We start from the raw sequence: 24,465 nt of genomic DNA, 5'->3' as shown, positions 1-24,465 counted from the left end.
GGCGTTTGGTTGGCCAGACACAATCAAACTGTGTGTGTGTGTGTGTGTGTGTGTGTGTAACAAGCGTTTTTCTGTGGAGAGCTACGAGAATATCTATCTTCTCTGTCACTATCTGTCCTGAAGGTATGTAGATTTGTGATCTACGCAACCGGTTTTTATGACATTTGTATGAGAAAATTATTATTATTATATAGATGCATTTATAGTGAATGTATATAAACATCTATACTGTTAAAGAGAAATTACAGATTGTGTTCAATGATTTGGTAGGAATTTAACTGTCCGCTGTAAAATCCTCCAGTTTCTCCCTGATATGTAGTGAGAGCCGACATCGGCCGCTGACAGATGACTGTTGCTCGTCCCTCTCTCTCTCCTGTCTTGCTCTGCCCCACACACTCCCTCTCTTCTTCTCACAGCCACACACACACATTTATGTCATCTCGTTACACACATCTTGTTATTACGAGAAAAGATGTTAAAATGACAACATCTCGTTATTAAGACACAGAGGTGTAAAAAGTACTCAAAAATGTTACTCAAGTGAAAGTACAAGTACTGAGGGAAAATTTTACTCAATTAAAAGTAAAAGTATCTGGCCAGAATCGTACTCGAGTAAAAGTAAAAAAGTACCACATTAAAATTGTACTTGAGTATTAAAGAAGTAAAAGTAACAGCAATAATGTAAACTAGAGATTCTTGTTTAAGCTTTTAATCTCTAAAATCATGAAGTGAATGAACCACATACAAGGTTTTATCCTGCTTTAGAACTGTTTGTATTTAATTGTATTTATTTATCAAACTATAAGACTACTATCTAATGCCAGTATGCAACATTTTTTAAACAATCCACTAAACATGCTTTTACCACTAAAAGAAAAGAATTCGCTAAGGTACGGCCACGGGTGCTCTTGATCCTGTGGCTGATTTTGGACTGTGTTCGCAGCTGAATCACGTTCTTCCTCCATTTTCTTCCACTGATTGACCATAGACAGTATAAGAAATGGACACAGCGACCCCATAGATTTCAACAGAGAAAAGTGAAGCAAATTAGAAGCACTCACTTCCTGATGGCTGAGCGTACTGCGCAGACTCAAACTGAGCTTGATGGCGTAGATGTGACGTGAGCAACCCGTCTGTCTTCTAGTAGCTGTGCCGAGAGAAATCTGAATCACTCCCTTCCGAAACTCGCAGAGACGGAGAGTGTGAGTAGGAGCTGTCCATGAGCTAGGAGCAGGAGAAACTTTTGCTAAGTATTCTGATTAATTATTTTGTCATTTTGCCTCCACGTCCCCCCGATTGCGCGTGAGCTTCTCCTCCTGTCCATACGGTAATCTCTCTACTGTGCGACAGAGAGTCGCGTGGTTATGACGCAATCGTTAGCCTATTTTTACAAAAACTGCTTCTACGGGGCCATAACATAAGATACAAGGTAATGGAGCCTTTTATACATTTTCTTGTTTCTTTAGAAATAAATAGTGGACAAATGGAGTCTTTAAACGCCTCAGATGTAAAGTTATTCGCTGTCAAAGTGACGCCAAAATGAATGGGAGTCAATGGGATGCTAACAGCAGGTGATGGTCTGCTAATCAATGGTGGCGTCCGGGGAGGCTTCAATAAAATATGAAACAGTGCCCCCCTGGATTGACCCCCTGTGATTGACTGTTATAATTTCTCTCATTTCCAGGTCAAGGTGCTGTGCGTTGTGGTAATAGATGCGACATGATGTCACTTCCAAATGACCAATGAACATGTCTGACCAATTTGGTGAAATGTGAAACCGAATCTCATTGGCAGAATAAATGACATTTAAATTAAACAGCATCAGCACAATTCAATTGGTTTGGTAATAGCAAGGGAAAATAGAATGAAGTGATCTCCAAAAAATAAGTACTTTTTGACTATAAATAGAATTGTAAGGAGTAAAAAGTACTTTTTTTTCTTAAAAAATGTAATTAAGTAAAAGTAAAAGTAAAAGTACTGATTTTTAATTGTACTCAAGTAAAGTAAAAATCCCCAAAAATAATACTTAAGTACAGTAATCAAGTAAAATTACTCAAGTATTTTACACCTCTGTTAAGACATAATTGAGTGGAAAAAATATGTATATGGCAGCAATGCACCACCGTACAAACTGCCTTGAGATCAGGCTGAACTATTAGGCCGAGACTTCTGAAAATATAATAGAGATACGCGGATGGGCTATTATTTCATCCGCAACCGCATCACAAAACTCATCATCCGTCCGCCATCCATCCGCACTAACGTTTTTGACCAATTTTCAAAACCGCACCCGCCCGCCATCCACTGATTGGGCATGCAAGGCGCTGCTGATGACAGCCGTGAGACTAGAAAGCTCTTACCTCAGAATATCAGCAGTGAACTCCATCTCCGATCGGCGCACAGGGACAAAAATAAATAAATAGCCTAAATTAAACGCACTTCGGCAAACCTGACCTTATGTGATAGACTACTGTACAATATTTTCATTGTAGCCTAATAGAAAACGCATTTTGGCACATCATTTCAACATGCTGCTATTTAGCCCACTACTAATGAATGCCTATTTCACTTTATTTTTTGGCATCCTAATATATAATACAAATAGATAAATAGGCATAATAACGTACTCGGATACCTAATGTAACCTCGGTTCTCTCTAGAAGAGGGAACGAGTGTTGCTTACGCTACGGGAAAGTCATCTTTTCTCGAGATATGAAGCCAGAAAATTGTCCTTAATTTTTGTATTTATTGTCAACGCAGTGCAGCAGCTAACAGACCTAGAGCGGCTGTCTAGCGCGCTCATTGGCTGCCGCGCGGCAACTGCAGCAGCCAACCACTGAATCCCGCGTGACGTTACGCCCAATTGAGGGCGCGCGCGCCCTTACACATCAGAGCGCGCCAGAATGGGCGTGGCTTTAGTGTATATAAGGACGGGCTCGGGTGCTGCTTCCCTGGTTTTCATTCGACTGAGCGAAATCAGCTCGAGGCGCGAGCACGGCAGGTTACGCAATACTTGTTCCCTCTTCTAGAGAGAACCGAGGTTACATTAGGTAACCGAGTACATTATGCACCCTCGCTACCGGATGCTGGCAGAGCCGATAGGGAGATAACCTGCGCTCTGAAGGGAGTGCCAATCACCTTGGGGACATAGCCATGTCTTGGTCTGAGGAGGACTTTAGAGTCATTCGGTCCAAACTCGAGACATGCGGCGCTGACAGACAGCGCGTGTAAATCCCCCACGCGTTTTACTGATGACAGAGCTATCAGAAACACGGTTTTGAGCGACAGATATTTCAGATCCACGGAGTCTAATGGTTCAAAGGGATGCGTCTTCAGGGCCTCTAGGACCAAAGAAAGATCCCAAATAGGAACCGATGGGGCACGGGGGATTCATCCTCCTGGCTCCTCTGAGGAAGCAGATGATGAGCTCGTTCCTTCCTATTGACTGGCCGCGCGTTGGCATAGCGAACGCTGCAATAGCCGCCACATACACTTTGAGCGTGGAGGGGGACCTGCCCTTGTCCAACAGCTCCTGAAGGAAGCAGAGCCCCCACGAAACCCCACACATACGTGGGTCTAGATTCTTGTCGGTGCACCATAAGGAGAACACAGACCATTTAGACGCATATAGCCTTCTCGTAGAAGGAGCTCTAGACTGCGTGATGGTGTTCATGACCCCTTCTGGCAAAACAACGGGTATTCGTTGATTATCCATGCATGCAGAGACAGCGCTCTGGGTGGGGATGCCAGATTGAGCCGCCGGCCTGAGAGAGCAGATCTCTTCTCGCCGGGATCGGCCATGGGGCTGCCTGTGAAAGCCGCATCAGCTCTGGGAACCAAGTCTGATTCTCCCATCGTGGGGTTATGAGGAGTACAGAGTGGCGCGCTTCCCTGATTCTCTTGATTACCTGTGGTAACAGCGAGATCGGAGGGAAAGCATACAGTGGGAGGCTGGGCCAGGTTTGGGCCAGCGCGTCCTCGTTCTTTGAAAAGAACTTTGGGCAGTGAGTGTTGTCTTTTGACGCAAAAAGGTCGCCCTCTGCCCTGCCGAATAGGCGCCATAGTAGCTGGACTGTCTGAGGATGCAGGGACCATTCTCCCGGGGGAATGTTGTCCCTGGACAGTCTGTCTGGGCCATCGTTCAGGTGGCCCGGCACATGCGCGGCTCTCAGGGAGCATAGCGAGTGCTGAGCCCACACGAGGAGGCGTTTTGTTAGATCGCAGAGATTCCTGGATCTGACACCGCCCTGGCGGTTCACGTAGGACACCACAGACATGTTGTCCGATCGGACTAGAACGTGGTGGCCCCGTATGTATGGGAGGAAGCGCTTCAGCGCATTCTCCACCGCTATCATCTCCAGACAGTTTATATGAAGGCGTTTCTCTCGGTCTGACCACAGGCCAAAGTCCGGTCTGCCCTCGAAGAGAGCGCCCCAACCTAAGTTGGAGGCGTCCGTCGAGATGACCTTTCGGTACGAGACAGCTCCCATCACCACTCCTCGTTGGTACCAGTCGGCCGCTAACCAGGGCTCTAGTGCTGAAACGCAGCTCTGAGTCACTCTGATTCGTCTGCCGCCGGAAGCCCAAGCTCGGTGAGGCACTCGAGCATTCAGCCAGTGTTGCAGCGGGCGCATATGCAATAAGCCCAGCTGAAGCGCTGCTGCCGCTGACGCCATACAGCCCAGCATTCTCTGAAATTTCTTCAGAGGAGCGGTGCTGCCCTTCTGGAAAGACGCGGCCAGGCGTTGAACACGGCGCGTGCGCTGTGTTGACAAACGGGCCGTCATTGCCACAGAGTCCAGTTCTCTTCCCAGAAAAGAAACTGACTGACTGGGCAGTAATCCAGTTGACCGTGTCCAGTCCAGTTGATCCAGTCCAGTTGACCGTGAGGCACAGGCTTTCCAGATGGCTGAGAAGCACTGTCCTGTGAGATATAAGTTCCATCTCTGACTGTGCCAAAATCAGCCAATCGTCCAGATAGTTCAGAATTCGCAAACCCCGATTTCTCAGGGGAGCGAGAGCCGCGTCCATGCACTTCGTGAATGTACGGGGTGCTAAAGACAGGCCGAACGGAAGGATGGTGTATTGATAACTTTGACCCTCAAAGGCGAATCTCAAGAATGGCCTGTGACGGGGTGTTATCTGTATCTGAAAGTACGCGTCTTTCAGATCGAGAGAAATAAACCAGTCCCTCGGGCGAATTTGCGCGAGTATCTAACGGTCTTCTCATAAGAGCTTTGTTCAAATATCTCAGGTCTAAGATAGGTCTTAGAGCTCCGTCCTTCTTGGGTACGAGGAAGTAACGGCTGTAAAAGCCTGCCTCGCTCAGAGAAGGAGGTACAGGTTCTATGGCCCCTTTGCACAGTAGCTTCATTATTTCTGCACGAAGTAGGTGTGCTACTTCCGAATTCACTGTCGTCTCGGTCCGTGCTTGAAAGCGCGGGGGACGGCGAGCAAACTGCTGCGAATAGCCCTGTTTTACTCTGCTCAGCACCCATGCTGACACACCTGGAATAGCTTCCCATGCTTCTGCATGTACAGCCAAGGGCAGAATGACCTCCGGGTTTCGATTGCCGCACTTCGTGGGCTCGATAACCTGACTCAGAGGTATGAGCGCGGCGCGCGCGCTCTCGGTGCTTGGATACGGCGGCTCGCTGACAGCGATGGCTGGTTGTTTTACACACGATGTCCCGGTTTTCTTAAACTGGGACGCGCGAGCAGCGCCGGGGGGTAAAGTGTTTGTCAGTAAGTGTGAGCGCTCGTGAGCGGGCACAGGACTTACATTTATAACATGACCGGTAAGAGGTAATTTTGGCCGTGTGACAGAGCGGGCAGTGAGTAGGTGTGGCCACGGGCTCGTAGACACATCTTCTACTTTTAGTACTCGAGCGGCATTTGCCAGCTTTATGAGAGTGGGCTCTGTGAGAGACACGGGGGTTATCGTGCTTGTGTGTAGTGGTGAACACTGAGATGTGGGCACATTTTCTACACTTAAAATGCCAGCGGCTTGAGCCGGATAACCAGATATTACACTCTTTTTGAGATTTTTCTGGGTGGCCGTGAAAACGCCATTTGTGTGCAGGTGAGCGGGTAATTTTACCGGCTCGTTGGCTGCCAAATACACTTCAGTAGCCTTGCTTAAGGGGACTGACAAAGCGGGGTGTTTTGACGGTGGTCCGGCAGCAGCGGGACTTAACCGCCTCTTCCTCCCTGCAGCAGCTAGGAGGACTTCGTGGCGCTCGGGCTTCAGCGCGATCTTGGGCCGGGGTCCCCGCGGGGGAGGCGGTCTGTGACGGCTGGCTGAGTGCGATCTAGGGCGGCCGCCCTGTCTACGCTGCGAAGACGGAGGCTGTACTGGATGCTGGTTAGAGCTTTGCGCAGGAGGCTGATCTCGAGAACGGCCTGCAGCAGAGCTAGAGCGTCGAGGCAGAAAAAGGTTCATTGCCTGCGTGGTCTTTTGCACCTCAACGATCCCGTTTACCGCTGGGCCGAAGAGGCCGGTGGGGGAGAGCGGCGCGTTGAGAAATGTGGCGCGCTGCTCAGATTCCCTCATGTCGGCGAGCGTCAACCAGAGGTGCCTCTCTGTGACGGTGAGCGACGACATGCACCTTCCAATCGCCTGGGCCGCAGACTTAGTAGCGCGGAGGGAGAGATCCGTCGCGTTTCTCAAATCTGTGATGGCAGTCGGGTCCAGGCCCTTTTTGTCTATCTCGCGGAGAAGATCGGCCTGGAGGATCTGCAGGACTGCCATTGAGTGTAGTGCGGACGCAGGCTGTCCGACGGCAGAGAAAGCGCGGCCGACAAGAGCTGACGTCGTTCTACATGCCTTAGGCGGGAGGGCAGCCTTTGAACGCCATCCCGCAGAGGGCGAACAAAGGTGCGCTGCTACCGCCTCCTCCACTGGGGGGATAGTGTTGTACCCCGTCTCGGCGGCGCCGTCAACCTGTGAGAGCGCCGAGGAAACGTGAGAGTGGAGTCTCGCGGAGAATGGTGCATTCCACGATTTAGAGAGCTCCGCGTGGAGCTCCGGCAGGAAGGGTGCAGATCTGGATGCGGGCGCTTGGCGGCGGCGGTGAAGAAAACAGTCGTCGAGTCTGTTAGGCGCGGGCTCCTTAGGCGGTGACCACTCGAGACCGAGCTGTTCCACGGCCTTGGAAAGGAGGCGCATAAGTTCCGCATCCACGCCGGAGCGCGTCCGGCTGGATTCCTGGACAAAGGAGGCAGAATGGTGCGAACCGGACCATTCCTCGCTGTCTGAGGCCAGGATAGAGCGGCGATTGACAGCTTCGGTGTCAAACACTTCAAGTCGAGCCCGCAGGGTCGACATTGAAAGTTCTTCACAGTGGACGCAGCCTCCCGAAGAGAGAGCGAGAGCTGCGTGATCTCGACCCAGGCAGAGAGCGCAGATCACATGGCGGTCTCCAGCGCTGAGCGGGGCTCGGCACGAGCCACAGGAACTGCAAGGCATTTTTACAAAAACGCTCGCGCTCTTTTAGACAAAGGAGTGTGTGTCGCGGCGGCGAACACACACAGCAGTGAAAGGATATTGTCGCCGGATAGCGTGGCAGGCACGGATGGCTGAAGGCAGCGAAGACGACCGGCTTCTTAAGACGCTTTCCTCTGCTTGCTAGTCGCTTGTTTCCATGGTGGTAACTTCTTCTCAGGATTCAGGATGTGTAGAGCTTCGCTGAAAGAGAATGAAAATCAGGGAAGCAGCACCCAAGCCCGTCCTTATATACACTAAAGCCACGCCCATTCTGGCGGGCTCTGACGTGTAAGGCGTGACGTCACGCGGGGCTCAGTGGTTGGCTGCTGCAGTTGCCGTGCGGCAGCCAATGAGCGCGCTAGACAGCTGCTCTAGGTCTGCTAGCTGCTGCACTGCGTTGACAATAAATACAAAAATTAAGGATAATTTTCTGGCTTCATATCTCGAGAAAAGATGACTTTCCCGTAGCGTAAGAAACTTACGCAATACCAGAGAACCTCTCGTAAGAGAACATAAAGTTATTCCAGTTGTGGTTAAGAATCAGGGTGGACACACTGGAATGTAGAAGCTAAAAACTGCAGTGTAATGCCACAAAAGACACACTGCAGTGTAAATGTATGACCACTTTCAAAAAATAAAAGCTTTGACATGACCATTTTGTCGTATTTTTGTGTAATTGAATTAGACTAAAACCTTTTTATTTCTATTTATTTTGATGTTTTGTTGGGAAAAATAAATATTAGACAGATTCTTCTAAAAAAGGCTGAAATAAATTTCACTTAAATATTACAGATTAAAAAACGAAAGAAAACATGCTGAGTTTCAGCGATTTTATTCACGCTGCTAGGCAGCCTGGACACCATGGACCAGATTTTCCCCTCAAAAAGGGAACCAATCACAGAACGGGGAGGGAGCAGCAAGATGATGACGACGTCTATGCGACACACCGAAGCAGTTTGTTTATATCTATGGATCCAACATGGCATAAGACACGAAGTTACCTTTCGATGCAGCCTTAGATAGTGTTCTAAGTAGTTTAGACGGCAAAATTCGCTGAACGCCATCGTGTACACATAAATCTTTGACCCATCGTCTTCTTCCTCATCGAATTTCTGTCGCTCTACATACGTCATCCGGTATAATTGAAATGATTGGCTATGAGCTACGTACAAGCACATTTGATAGACATTCGTAGCGCCCAATAAACGGCTCTGGGCATTCGTAAACCACGCCTCAAATACGAGAAAATTAACATGTGGTTCCCAGACCACGTCTCAATGAGACGAGGTCTGACGTTAGCCAGGCTAGTTCATTGTGGCGCGCTCCCAAAATCTATAAAGAAAACAGAGACATTCCGTTTGTTTTCGTTATTTTACAAAATCTGAATATCTTTTGTAAATTTATAAATTATGTCTTGCTTTTATCTGTATGACCATAAATTACGGAGTAACAGTTTACTCTCTTGGAAGGAAAAAACCAGTGGTCGCGCCGCCGCCTCACACACACACACAAAAATCTTGATATCACAGCCTTTTCATTATTAAAATAAAATAGTCAACCAAACATATAAAATGTGACCACCGCCTCACTGTGCTGTTATATGGGAAAGATGATATTTTACTTATCACTTCTCCACTCTATATAAACTGACTCTGAACTCTTACTCATTGCGAAGTCTTGTTCTGCCCCGGCTAACATTTCTGAGCATTTATTCTACATTGTTTGATTCCCTGTTTATTGATTCTCGTGTATTTGTCTGCCGCCTGCCCCGACCTCTGCCTGGTATTGTTTATGATTCTGGATTGCCTCTGACATTCTTGACGCTGTTACTGTTTATTGCCTGTCTGACTATTCTCTATTAAAATACTGCAAATGGATCCGAACGTCTCTGACTCTGCATCACAGTAGTATTATAGCCTAAATATTATAATTATTTTATTATAAACTAGGCTACAAAAAAGTAAAACAAAATAACGTTATTAATCTGTATTTTTAGGAACAGAATCGTTAAAATAGGCGACTGATTCTGCTCGGAGTGAACCGGTGGATTATTATTATTCTTTTTAATCCCTGGAAAAAATCTAATACAGATTGTACTTTTAAGTGGCCAATGAACGAACAATATTATTCAAATATCAGAATTATTTGGCGGAGGATTCTGCTACTTAAACTGTATAAAATAAATTAGTGAGTGATTTAGAATAAAAAGCATAACAGGTCATGTCTGTGGCAAAGAAAGACATTAAAATGCAATATAATTTTATGTTAGACTTACATAAGTCACATTTTCATCATTGTGTCCTTGCAAAAGATCTTTTATAGGTTATTTAAATGTCAAATAAATGCGTTAAATTCACAGTGTGAATAATTCCACAGTGTGGGAATTAGGGTTGCTAAAATGGGATGGGATATTTGCACTTATAAGTTCACTAAAAAGTTATTGTAACACTCTTTTATGCCACAAACTCCTATGGCAATATTTTATTTCTGTTTGAGCTGTTCATAAACATTATAGTCTACTTAAAAATTTGGTGGCAGTGGTTCAGTGTTTCATGTAGGTTGTCTACATACCGGAAGGTTGGTGGTTCAATCCCTGGTTCCACCTGACAAAGTGTCGAGGTGTCCATGAGCAAGACACCTAACCCCAGCTGCTCCCGACGAGCTGGATGGCGCCTTGGCTGACACCGCCGTCGGTGTTTGAACGAGTGAGTGAATGTGAGGCTATATATATAAAGCGCTTTGGTGGCAATAGGTCTTTGAAAGCGCTATATAAATGCAGTCCATTTACCATTACACGTTTATGAGCTCGGTCGCTTGCTGTCAGTACGCACCAGAGAGAGGTTAACATCCCGGGATCCATTAGCCTGTGGATGATATCCGGAGGTTAAACTGACGCCGGTTTCACACTGCATGCATTAGCAGAGCGTAAGCAGCGCAGGAGCAGTGCATATGTTGAGCAGGAGCAGGACACGCGCGTTTTGCTTTCACACTGGCAGTGTTTGTCACGCGTGCCTGAACTGCGGGTTTTGTACAGACAGAGTAGGCAGCTATAATGGATAAGTTGGCATTGCTTTATTTCGTTTTCAAATACATTTAAGAGAAAATACTTGTCAAGAAGCTTATTTTATTAATAATTTCATTTATATAACTTTTGGTTCATCTTTGTTTTTATTGTTCGGGCAACAAGTTTGTTTTTGGACATTTGTTTTATTTTTAAATAGTTTTTGGTCATTTGATTGACTGTTTAAAACACAATAGATATCATCAATGCGCTTTTTGGGTAAAACTGCGGTGTATTTTGGCCATGATCAATGCATTGTCACTTTAATTCAGCGTAAGCGGCGCGTTAAAAATAGACTGGACGCCGAAACTATCGCGGCACTGCTGTTCCTGCTCTGCTCCTGCTACGCGTTGCCGCGCCGCTTCTGCGTGCGGTGTGAATGCACTCATTGAATAACATGGACGCCGAAAAAAATACGCTCTGCTCACGTGCCGCTGACGCTTGCGGTGTAAAACCGGCGTGACATTGATGTTGAGTTGCTCACATAACGCCTGCCAAATCCGGGAGGTGAATTGAGGTCCCCTATCCGAGACTATATCCTCAGGGAGCCCATACAGTCGAAAGACCTGCTGAATCAGAGCCTCAGCTGTTTGAAAAGCTGTGGGTAGTTTGGCCAAGGGAATGAATCTGCAGGCCTTAGAGAATCGATCAACCACTGTAAAAATGGTCGTGTAGTTCTGGGAGCGAGGTAGATCAGTGACGAAGTCAACATCCCGTTGCATATTATTGGCTTCTGTACACACTAAACTGAGAAAGAAACAGGACTGCCCCCTACTGGTCATGTGAACTTCACTATGGGCCGAATCCCTTTCCCTGTGATGCACATTCTTAATGGCCACATCTGTACAACTTTTGATTTAAAAAATGCATTAAGATTAATAAATGTTATAGAAGAATCTTTCATGGTTCGTTCATGTTAACTAATGTAGTTAACTAGTGTGTAACAAATGAAACCTTATTGTAGTGTTAGCACATAATCCAGCTCTGTGAGTCCATGTAATGCAAGTGGATTCAAAAACCACACAAAGTGAACACGACAGTAATCCATAAACCCCAGCTGATGAATCAATGTTTCTGAAGTGAAACAATAGGTGTAAGAAATACAAATATTTAAAACTTTTTACAATATAAACCTTTGCTTTCGGCCAACATACACACATTCTTGAGTTCACGTTTATGGCAGGCGATCGGGGTCAAAAGTCTTTAAACGAAACGCGTGATTTTTTGACCGCGTCAACACGCACCGTTTGTCCTTGTTAACGCGACAACACATACAGCAGCCAATGAAATTGTTGTATTTGAGACTACATTTGCATGTGACGTGATGGTACTTTGGTATATATATGTATACAATCATCAGACGTCATGTTTATTCATGAAGGATGTCATAATGGTATTCTGGTATGCACGTATGCAAACATCAGACGTTATTTTTTTCATGAGGGATAATGCATTGGTACGTTGTGAGTGATGTCAGTCTTTTGTCATGATTTGTCATGCCCGTATAAGTTGTTTGTTTAACGTTCTTTCTCAAGGTAGAAAAGTCAACAGCTTAAAGCATGGCTCTTAAAATGGCTCTTTTATTTTAGCAAACTGCCAAAAAACCTTTTCAGACTGTGTGCAGCTGAACCACGAAAGGCATAAGATTGCATGGAGCTGATAAGCATGAATGGCAGAAGAAAAAGACTGCAATTAAAAAACAAAACAATAGAAAATTTTAATGCAAGCAATAAAAAACTGCACACATCAGCTGTGGAATAAAAGAAAAGAAATGCACGATTAACTAGATTAAGGCATACTCCTGTCTTAATGTAAACCCTGTCCACCACCCCCAAAGGTTTCACAAAGTTATTCTTGCCACTGTAACTTATGGCTTCCTAAAGACAGGTTTATGGATAAATAAATGAATAATGAATAATAATAATAAAAATATACTAGGGCTCAACATTAAGCCCTTTTCATTTGATTGGTCGGTCATTCACTTGTCCGAGTAAAAACATTTGTTTGTCCAGGAATTTTTTTTTTTTCTGTGTGTGTGTTGTAAATATAATTTACTCAGAATCAGTATTCTCATCACTGTTCAGTCAGCTTTAACATAAATAAATCGTCATATTTATGATATTTTAACCTTTATAAAGGGTATTTATCCCTAATCATTTTAAATATATGCTTCATCTTTCATTTAAAATTCTTAAATTTGATCAATAAATTAAAATAGAATAATAAGATGCTAAAGGGCTGTTACCAATCAAATTAAACTGCATTAAATAATGTAATGAGATTATTTTAAATATGTTTTGAATATACAATTAAGAAATATTATTTGTATATAGAAATAATATTTATAAACTGTCAGTAGGAGGCGGCAGGCGACTGTCCTAATGAGTGAGTCATTGAGTCATTTATTCAAACGATTCATTCAAACGGCTGATTCATTCAGGGATAAGGCGGTTGTAAATGAATAGGAATTCATTGAATCTTTGACTCAACTGATTCGTTCAAAACACTGAATCATTCGGTAATGAAACAAGGTTGAGTTTTCCTTTGAGATGTGCTGTGGAACTATTTTCGCTGCTGAAATAGAACAAAAAATGCCAATATTGTGTCTAAAATTCTAAAATGACTTAATATTAATTACTTGTTTGTTGACCTGTAATATGAAATCAGTGTCACATTTTCAATCGTGATGGTATTCAACGCTCTTATTTTACGCGCTTTTGAGTATGTGATGTTGCTTAACTTTATCATCTGTTATAAATATAAAAACTCCACATTTTGAATGTTTCATTTGTTTCCAAAGTAGGCGCGCACAACCTTGTTATCGTCAGTAGCCTACATTATATTAGGCTATTGTAAACACACTTTACTATATATTCACAAAGAAAAGAGCTGTTTTACATTGGAATAATATTTCACAATATCAATGTTATATTTTATTTTTAATCAAATAAATTGCAGCAGAAGAGACTTCTTTTAAAACCTTAAAGATATTACCGATCCAAAACATTTGACTGGTAGTGTATATGCATGTATTGCTTTGGAATCATCATTCGTCTCCACAACTGCATAATTACACCAGCAGTTGTCTGTAATATGATGGTGCAGATAAAAACAACTCAGACTTAATACATGAATCCATGAAGTACAGCAGATACCAATCTAACTGGCCATAAGAAATACTTAACATCTTAATATGCAAGATTGTAAGCACTTACCATTGTCATGTGACTCGATTACATAATTTTGGAACTGTTGTGTAAAGTCATTCAAAAAATGAGCACGCGCACAAGAAGCAAGATGGGTGTTTTTTTACGTAATTTTGTGTGTATTTGTCCATTAAAATGCCACGAAGCAGAACACACTGTCAGGCGGCACAAGAAGCCATTGTGTGAGTGCCGATTTGAGTTCTCGTGTTTTTAAATCATCAGGCACGTCCCTTCCTTATTGTTCATTTATCCATGCTTCTTAATCACTCTAAAGTTTCAATAACTTTAAGCAATTCGCTCAAATTTTTTACAAATACATTAAGCTCACACATGTACAGACAAAAATTGCTAAATGTTGAATTTGTTGACATTACCAGTCTGTTAAACTCATTTGACAAGTATAAGAAATAAATACACAAAGGATTGTGCATTTTCCCCTTACTTCTATGTTTTATTATGAATTATAAATAATTATTATAAATAATTTTATTATTTATTATGTTTTATATGAATTGGAACCGGACCCGGAAAATTCCCAACCCTACTTTTATCCCAGTACTATTTAAGCTGTTTCATGATGACTCTCTCTGGGTCAGTGGCAGCGGCAACACAGATTTAAAATGTTGCGATATGATTTTGTGAAAGGTTTAAAAGACAGACGAAATGGAAGAAGATTGTGTGGGTGTTTGAATGGAGATCACAGTATTTTAAAGATGAATCGTGCAGCTCTACTGTCTTATCTCTCTCTCAGCATATGAGCAGCGCGAGGGCTTTTCAGTGCTTTCAGTCTCATGTCTCTTCCACACGTCCACTTGAAACGGTGGTAACAAATCCTCTGTTGTAACAAAAGTGGCTAACTTTTGTCAAACTCACTACAACAACACTAATGCCTCGTTTCCACTGAGCAGTACGGTACGGTACGGTACGGAACGGTACGCATTTATTTGCGTTTCTACTATCAAAAGTTGTGAATGGTACCAAAATGCCGAACCGTACCGTACCACTTTTTAGGTACCCTTCCATTGGGGTACCTAGCACAGTGGAACGGTACTAAAAGGTGGAGCTAGACTCACTGCAGGACGTTGATTGGTTGACAGAGAATCGTCACTTGCGCGTGCTACAAGGGGAATGACAACATAAGAAGCGCCATTTTTTAATATACAGTTTAATATAATACTACTGTTACTGTATCACGAAATGTAATTTTAAGAGTTTTTCAGGCGAGAATGTAGTTGTTTAAAGCTCAAATCTGTGGTTTATTTATAAAGATGATTTTTTTCCCCGGTTGTGAGATCCATGCGGTCAGCGGGCGCTCGGCGCTCATGTTTTCCCGGCTGGATGAGCCTTTCCTCGGCGTTCGTCGCGGACTCCGACGGTAGTGGTTAAACATAAGATATAATTCGTCTTGTGTAGACCTAACGGGCGATCTTTGGTCTCGTGAATATATAATGAGTTCCCTGTCAATCTTTTTGTCTGAGGGCTGTTTAGTTTCATATTAACGTTATTTGTGGGTAACGCTTTAGATTACAGCCCGGAAAGTACTGCGTAATTAAAATGAAAGTACAGTGTAACTTTCGGTAATTACAGTGTACCTATAAAGTACGTACGTGTAAGTATAGGGGAATAATATGTAAAGTTTTGGGAATAAAGGGGTAACAACCAGGAAAATAACAAATTATTTAGGCAAATTATTTAGACTGTAAGTATTCCCTGTAGTTACAGGGTAAGCATGACATTGCGGGCTGTAAATTAAAGTGGTGCTTCTTACCCTCTCGTTTCATGTAGTAACAGGGTAAGTACAATAAAAACACATGTATTATTTAGGCAAATTATTTAGACTGTAAGTATTCCCTGTAGTTACAGGGTAAGTATGACATTACGGGCTGTAAATTAAAGTGGTGCTTCTTACCCTCTTGTTTCATGTAGTTACAGGGTAAGTACAATAAAAACACATGTATTATTTAGGCAAATTATTTAGACTGTAAGTATTCCATGTACTGTAGTTACAGGGTAAGTATGACATTGCGGGCTGTAAATTAAAGTGGTGCTTCTTACCCTCTCGTTTCATGTAGTTACAGGGTAAGTACAATAAAAACACATGTATTATTTAGGCAAATTATTTAGACTGTAAGTATTCCATGTAGTTACAGGGTAAGTATGACATTGCGGGCTGTAAATTAAAGTGGTGCTTCTTACCATCTTGTTTCATGTAGTTACAGGGTAAGTACAATAAAAACACGTACACACACAATCTGACATCACTTGGAAAACCTTTATTTGAAAAACAACTTTTCAAAACAGATTGACAACATATTACACATATTATTTTATTTATTTATTTTTAAATCAACTTTTCATTTCAAATACTAAAGTCCTGACAGAAAGTAGCATGTTTTGTCCTTTTTTGTTTCTCTTGCATGGCTTGCATTCTCTTGGTCCTCCTCTTCTTTTTCTATCGTTCCACTGATTAGCCTAATCTTAAGAATGAGTCTTTTTCTATTCTGTGTTATGTATTAAAATAAAATACAGTACACCCAGAAATGTTCTCATAATTTACTCATCTTTTCGCTACCGACCAACTATCACCAGCGAGTGCATGAGAGTCGGCTTCATAGGGTCGGATTGAATGGCTTCGAGTTTGATGAAGCTTTAAGCGTTCATTGCATTGCAGGGTAAAAGATGAGTAAATGGTGAGGACATTTCTGTACTGTATTTTCTTTTAACACAAAATACAGAATAGCAAGAGACATGTCATGGGATTCCTTCTTAAGATTCATCAGTGGAAAGAAAGAAAAAGAAGAAGAAGAAGAGGAACAAGAGGAGGAGGAAACCAAGCAAGAGAAACAAAGTGCTGTAAATCCGTTTTGAAATAAGTTGTTTTTCAAATAAAGTTTTCCGAGTGATATCAGATTGTGTGTGTGTACATGTGTTTTTATTGTACTTACCCTGTAACTACATTAAAACAAGAAGGTAAGAAGCACCACTTTAATTTACAGCCCGCAATGTCATACTTACCCTGTAACTACATGGAACAAGAGTATATTTTCCCAGCATTTAAAAAAAAAAAAAAGTTGCAATAGTTTTACTTGCCTTGAAACTTAATCAGTGCACCTTTGCAATAATAACAAATTAGCCTACTTTATAAATGCACTGATATGTACCCCATAATTTAAAAAAAGCCTTTATGTATTTTTATACATTATTATTACAAAAAGGTGCAGTGTATGTACTCACTAAATTGCTCCCAAAAGTAAGATTCTAAAATACTTAGCCTAAATAATTTTCCTAAATAATTTGTTATTTTCCTGGTTGTTACCCCTTTATTCCCAAAACTTTACATATTATTCCCCTATACTTACACGTACGTACTTTATAGGTACACTGTAATTACCGAAAGTTACACTGTTATTTTGTTTTAATTACACAGTATTTTCCTGGTTGTTACACCTTTATTCCCAAGACTTTACATATTGTTCCCCTATACTTACACGTCAGTACTTTATAGGTAAACTGTAATTACCGAAAGTTATACTGTACTTTCATTTTAATTACGCAGTACTTTCCGGGCTGTAATCTAAAGCGTTACCTATTTGGGTTTAACTTTACTTGTAAGAGCGCTGCATTTGGATATTTGACTAAATTGTTTGCTTTATTTCTTATTGTATAGCTTAAGCTACCCTTTACTTAAACTTTTATATAGGCTATTATTGATAAAAGTAAAACTGAAATTTTACAAAAAGAAATACGGTTTCTTGTCATTTTTTATTACAAGATTATCACTGATGTTTATTGCAACATTTGTACAAATGCATATATTACTTGGAATATGTTTGTTTTTTTTTAACGAAAAGAGGTAACGTTAGGGTTGTGTTTTAAATTTCGTTTTGTTATAAATAGAATAGTAACGTGCAGTGAATAATCAATATGCGTTGCGCATGAACCACATTTGTGTCCCTATGTTTAATTTATTTAAATGAAAACGAAAAGAGGCAGAGTGGGCCGGATGTTTTCTAACATATTTCGTTTATATTGTTGCTTAAAATGTACATACAGAGTAAGTTAACAGAGATAACCGGAGTAGCAGAGCAAGCTGAGTGACGCTAACGCGCTGTACCATTTGCATGTAGGAGTCGCACATGGCAAGTACAAACTTTGCGTACTTGATATTGAGAAAAGCCTAATGTCGGCGCTTGTCTTCTTGTGACAAACATGTCGAGGAGCAAGAACAAGATGCTGTATGTCATCCATTGTAGTTTACTATGTTCTTCTTCGCGTGAAAATGACGTCGATCGAAACACCACGCCTATCAAGTAAGGGTACTGTTGGCAGTGGAAACGCTAGCCAGATCATGGTTAACAGACCCGAACCGTACCGTACTGTCCCGTACCGTACCGTACTGCTCAGTGGAAACGAGGCATAAAGCAATATTGATTTTAGAATATAAATTAAAAAAACCCTTTTAAAATTGTTAAATATTTCAAAAATTGCAATAGTTTGGTGAGTCGATTTTTTTTCTCCCTGTCCTAACACACACAAGTTCCATAAAATGTTTACAAATACATTAATTACACACACACACACACACACACACACACACACACAAGTTCCATAAAATGTTTACAAATACATTAATTACACACACACACACACACACACACACACACAATAACACACACACGTTGGGTTTTCATGTTTTATGGGGATTTTCCATAGAAATAATGATTTTTATACTGTACAAACTGTATATTGAATCCCCTAATCCTAACTGATGTAATTTAACAACTTGTTTCTAATGAATATTTGTATTTCATATTGACAGCATTATATATATTTTTTTTTAAGTGTCATGTTTATCTCTGGATATAGGCTTAATGTGTGTCATTGTTCTCTACAGGTTGATGGAGTGTGGTGTCACAGATGAAGGTTGTCCTGCTCTGGCTTCAGCTCTGAGATCAAACCCCTCACACCTGAGAGAACTGAGTCTGTCTGGGAATAAAATAGGAGACTCAGGAGTGAAGCTGCTCTCTGCTGTACTGGCGAATCCTCACTGTAAACTGGAGAAACTGTGGTAAGATCATCTCTACCATAAAGACTTGGAGTGAATAAGGATTAATATGTACAGTAGATAGTTTATACAGTATATCTTTGGTGTAAGCCCCATCCGGTGGTTCAGCGACAGATTCCAGCTTGAGCCGTCAGATCCTGCCGGCGGTCGAAGGCAGCGGTGAGGAGTCTCCCTGAAGAGGAACATTTACATCTTACTATATTATTAAAACTAACAGTTAAATAAACCGGACGAACTACAAACCAGACAACAGATGCAGGATACAGTGAAGAGGGTTTTTTAAATTACAAATGTTTGCTGTAAATCAACTTGTCTTGTAATGCTTGTACAAACAGACCCTTGTAAAAGCTTGAGCATTGCCTCAAAATGTGTGTGTGCAGCTGTAAAGAGGGAAGTGGTGTGTGTTTCACCTGAACCAGGGCTGTCACCATATCAGATTTATCAGTACATGATTATCATGGCCAAAATAACACACAATAACAATATATCACCATATCTATGGAAATCTTGAAAATAATAATAATAATGCTATCAGTCAAATTCATCTTTACTTTGTTTATTTTGTGTTATTTTTGAAAAAGAAGAATCACTCCATCACATACAAAAGGAACAATTACACTTAATGCGACCGGTTTGAAATAATGGCAACACTTTATCACAAGTATACAGTAACACAGCGCTTATAAATCATTTTAAACTATTAGTTTATAGTTAACCCTCTGGGGACCAAAAACGCGCCCGCGCGTTTTGCTAGTTTTTTTTTTTTAGCAATGAAAATAAACACTAAATGCTCTGTTAATTTTGATCTTTCATTTTCGTGTAATACATCAATCGATCCTGTTCAGTTTCTATTTTTTTTCTGTATACAATAAAAATAAAGTGTTTTGCTTTTTGACAAATAAAGAAAAAATAAGATGATGCGATTTCTGCCTTCTCTCTGTCAGTAAACTCCCGTTTGAAACGCGTTCGAAAATGATCTATAACTCCGCGAAAATTCAGTCAAACAGGCAAACAGACCCACGGGCATAAAGCTTGAGATCGCAGCTTTTAATTGAAGTCATTTATATAAAAAACTAATATTCTTAGTTTCTGTAATCTGTATACAAAGAGAGCGACTCCAGTCGACCTCATTACGAGATGATTCACAGTAATTTGACCACTCCCCGGAGAGCGCGCGCTATTCAAATGCAAATTCTGAGAACCATTTCAGTCTGTGAAACGCCCACATCAGCTGTAAACAAAGCGCGGCGCGAGCATGGTCACGAGTGAGACATTATAGCCTTTATGGAGAAAAGTTTCCACAGTGCTGATGAGGCGAAATATCTCCTGATATGAGCAGCAGATCGCGCTGAGGAGTGAGGTAGGCTGTTTTCTTTTCTCAAGTGTGGAATAACGTTATGGAATAACGTTAGTGTAGGCCTGTAAACCGCAAAAAGATGAATCGCATTTCTATAATATGACTCGCGTTTCTGTGAGATGAATGAAGGGTACATATTTGTAAAGAGTGTTTAGCCTAAATATGAATCGCGTGTCTGTGTGTGAAAGAATAAACTGCTTTGCCATAGCCTACTGAGATGAGTAAAAATCGACTGGAATATGTTGAAATAAAATGTATTTGTATAAGCAACGTAAATTAACATTTATATGCCCTGATATTTCAATAAAACAACGTTAGTCAGGCGTTAGTCACACTATTTTTGTCAAAAATAAAGTCATAGACTAAGATGTTAGATGTTCCAATGTTGGCTATATTCAAACTAATGAATACATATGATAAAATGTAGGCCTATAATCTTTTTTTTCTTTCTTTTTTTTTTTACAAAGAAAGAGTACACTTGAAATATTGTTGAAATTGTAATTATTGTTGTAATTGTAACATTTTTAATAAAATAGCTAAACATATTTACAAGATAGATGTAAGCGAAATCTTAAATGGTCAATATAAGTATTCTTCTATATAGGCATTGTCCTTGCATTGTGGCTCAGTCAGTGTCACACCTGAATGAATGGCTAATTATGCAGAGTCATTATGCAGAGTGGGTGGGACAACCCAGGTGTAAACTACTCCTTCACGCCCCCCTCGCATATTGGCTTTCCAAGCAAAACCTGTTTTACACCATTTAAATCAATGTATTTTTTTTTGTGAACGATAAAGCAAGACTATTTTCACATAATTTTGAAGCCAGTACTCAAAGGTACAACATCAATTAGACAAAAGTCTTGTGGACACATATTTAATATGTGTTTTGTGGTCTTAATTCAGCCACTTTCATTTTTATTTTTTCCAATAACCACGCATAAACATTATTCTCTTAAAAATACAAACATCTACATACACGTTGCCCGCATATTTTGGTAGCCCTGTTTGTGCTATATAGAGTGATTTTACACCTTTGCCATTAACATGTTTATAAATAACTGAAAAAAGCACAAATTTCAAGGCATGTCAGAACATCTCAAGGGCTCCAAAAACACCTTGGTCCCCAGAGGGTTAATGAATAATATATAATAGTAAGCTGTAGTTAATATATTAAGAGACTATATACAAATAGCAAATTCTTGGTTCACTGTCACTGTAATTAACCAAGTTTTATTGTTTAATTAGCTCTTATGTAAAGAGTTAGATAATGCTTTAACCACGTATTAACCATAAATAATTCTCACTCTAGATTAGGTCACGGAGAATCAGAAAATGTCATTAAGTGCTTTAATACAGCCTTTATTGGACATTAATTACATTAATATTAAGAGTTCCTTAAAATGTTTACAAATACATTAAGCACACACATGTACAGACACACACACACACACACACACACACACTAGGGCTGGGATGATGCACCTATCTCCTGATTCAATATTATCACGATACTTGGGTGCCGATACAATATGTATTGTGATTTTTTAAGAATTGCGATTTGCGATTGTTTCTATCAAAGGCTGATTTACTCTATTTTGATCGCTATCGTAGACATCAGTGTTTATATGTGTACTTTAAACTTTTATCCCAGTACTTCTATGATAATTTGAACTATTGTATCACAGAAATAATGATGCTATTATGAGGTTTTAAAGATCTTTTGTGAAGCTTTTTCATGACAACTCTCTCTGGGTCAGCGGCAGCGCCAACACAGATTTGAATGTTGCGATATGATTTTGTCAAAGGTTTAATAGACAGATGAAATGGATGAAGATCGTGTGGGTGTTTGAATGGAGATCACAGTATTTTAAAGATGAATCGTGCAGCTCTACTGTCTTATCTCTCTCTCAGCATATGAGTAGCGCGAGGGCTTTTCAGTGCTTTCAGTCTCACGTCACATCCACGCGTCCACTTGAAATGGTGGAAACAAATCCTCTGTTGGAACAAAAGTGGCTAACTTCTGTCAACCTCGTCAATAAGCAAGGACAACACTAAAGCAATTTAATTTGAATCAATATTGATTCTGGAATAATAAATCGTGAACCAAAAATTTGCGATAATTTGGGGAGTCGATTTTTTCCTCCCAGTCCTAACACACACAAGTTCCTTAAAATGTTTACAAATACATTAATTACACACACACACACACACACACACACACACACACTCACTCAACCACACACACACACGTTGGGTTTCCATGTTTTATGGGGATTTTCCATAGAAATTATGATTTTATAATGTACAAACTGTATATTGAATCCCCTAATCCTAACTGATGTAATTGAACAACTTGTTTCTAATGAATATTTGTATATATTTCATATTGACAGCATTATGTTATTTATTTTTTAAGTGTCATGTTTATCTCTGGATATAGGCTTAATGTGTGTCACTGTTCTCTACAGGTTGAGGAAGTGTGGTGTCACAGATGAAGGTTGTGCTGCTCTGGCTTCAGCTCTGAGATCAAACCCCTCACACCTGAGAGAACTGAGTCTGTCTAAGAATAAACTAGGAGACTCAGGAGTGAAGCTGTTCTCTGCTGTACTGGCGAATCCTCACTGTAAACTGGAGATACTGTGGTAAGATCATCTCTGCCATAAAGACTCTGAGTGAATAAGGGTTAATATGTACAGTAGATAGTGTATACAATATATCTTTGGTGTAAGCCCCATCCGGTGGTTCAGCGACAGTTTCCAGCTTGAGCCGTCAGATCCTGCCGGCGGTCGAAGGCAGCGGTGAGGAGTCTCCCTGAAGAGGAACATTTACATCTTACTATATTATTAAAACTAACAGTTAAATAAACCAGACAAACTACAAACCAGACAACAGATGCAGGATACAGTGAAGAGGTTTTTTTAAATTACAAATGTTTGCTGTAAATCAACTTGTCTTGTAATGCTTGTACAAACAGACCCTTGTAAAAGCTTGAGCATTGCCTCAAAATGTGTGTGTGCAGCTGAAAAGAGGGAAGTGGTGTGTGTTTCACCTGAACCAGGGCTGTCACCATATCAGATTTATCACTACATGATTATCATGGCCAAAATAACACACAATAACAATATATCACCATATCTATGGAAATCTTGAAATAATAATAATAATGCTATCAGTCAAATTCATCTTTACTTTGTTTATTTTGTGTTATTTTTGAAAAAGAAGAATCACTTCATCACATACAAAAGGAACAATTACACTTAATGCGACCGGTTTGAAATAATGGCAAAACTTTATCACAAGTGTACAGTAACACAGCGCTTATAAATCATTTTCAAACTATTAGTTTATAGTTAATGAATAGTATATAATAGTATATAAGCTGTAGTTAATATATTAAGAGACTATATACAAATAGCAAATTCTTGGTTCACTGTCACTGTAATTAATCAAGTATTATTGTTTAATTAGCTCTTATGTAAAGAGTTAGATAATGCTTTGATAACAACGTATTAACCATAAATAGTTCTCACTCTAGATTAGGTCACGGAGAATCAGAAAATGTCATTAAGTGCTTTATTGGACTTTAATTACATTAATATTAAGAGTTCCTTAAAATGTTTATAAATACATTAAGCACACACTCACACACAAACACACACAAACACACACACACACACACACACACACACACACACACACACACACACACACACACACACACACACACACATTCTCTCTCACACTAAGACACACACACAAGGACTGGATATGATATGATACGATATGTACTGCAATTTTTAAGAATTGCGTTTCTACAATATTGCGATTCGATATTGCGATGTATTTCTTTTTTTCTTTTTACACTAGACTAAGGGTAAAAGTTAAATCATACACTTATACAGACTGTACATGATGTATAAGATGAGTCATATTTACAAATTCAATTAATCACATCTTTCTAAGTTTTATTTCAGAAGCATCATACAGTACTACATTCTCTTGATTAAATAATTCAATTACAAATACATTTTTTAACAGTCAGTTGTCGCCACCTAGTGGCGGAATAATGTAATCGATAAATGCGTTATTTTAAGTGCCAAGTTTCTATCAAAGGTTGATTTACTCTATTTTGATCGCTATCGTAGACATCAGTGTTTATATTTGAACTTTAAACTTTGAACTATTGTATCACAGAAATGATGATACTATTATGAGGTTTTAAAGACCCTTTGTGAAGCTGTTTCATGACAACTCTCTCTGGGTCAGCGGCAGCGCCAACACAGATTT

General features: G+C 40.6%; 1 protein-coding gene across 1 annotated transcript in view; it reads left to right on the top strand.

Moving 5' to 3' along the window:
- LOC311293410 (uncharacterized protein) overlaps window positions 1-24,465 on the top strand; it is a 331,123-nt gene that overhangs the window by 17,387 nt on the left and 289,271 nt on the right. The window contains exons 8-9 of the mRNA XM_084413660.1: window positions 18,648-18,821; window positions 22,647-22,820. Coding sequence (XP_084269786.1) covers window positions 18,648-18,821; window positions 22,647-22,820 — 348 coding nt within the window. The remainder of the gene's footprint in view (window positions 1-18,647; window positions 18,822-22,646; window positions 22,821-24,465) is intronic.

Source organism: Rutilus rutilus, assembly GCF_951802725.1.
Source record: "Rutilus rutilus genome assembly, chromosome: 7".
Classification (NCBI taxonomy): domain Eukaryota; kingdom Metazoa; phylum Chordata; class Actinopteri; order Cypriniformes; family Leuciscidae; genus Rutilus; species Rutilus rutilus.
The sequence above is the reverse complement of the archived record's forward strand: the minus strand, read 5'-3'. Positions and strand labels throughout refer to the sequence as shown.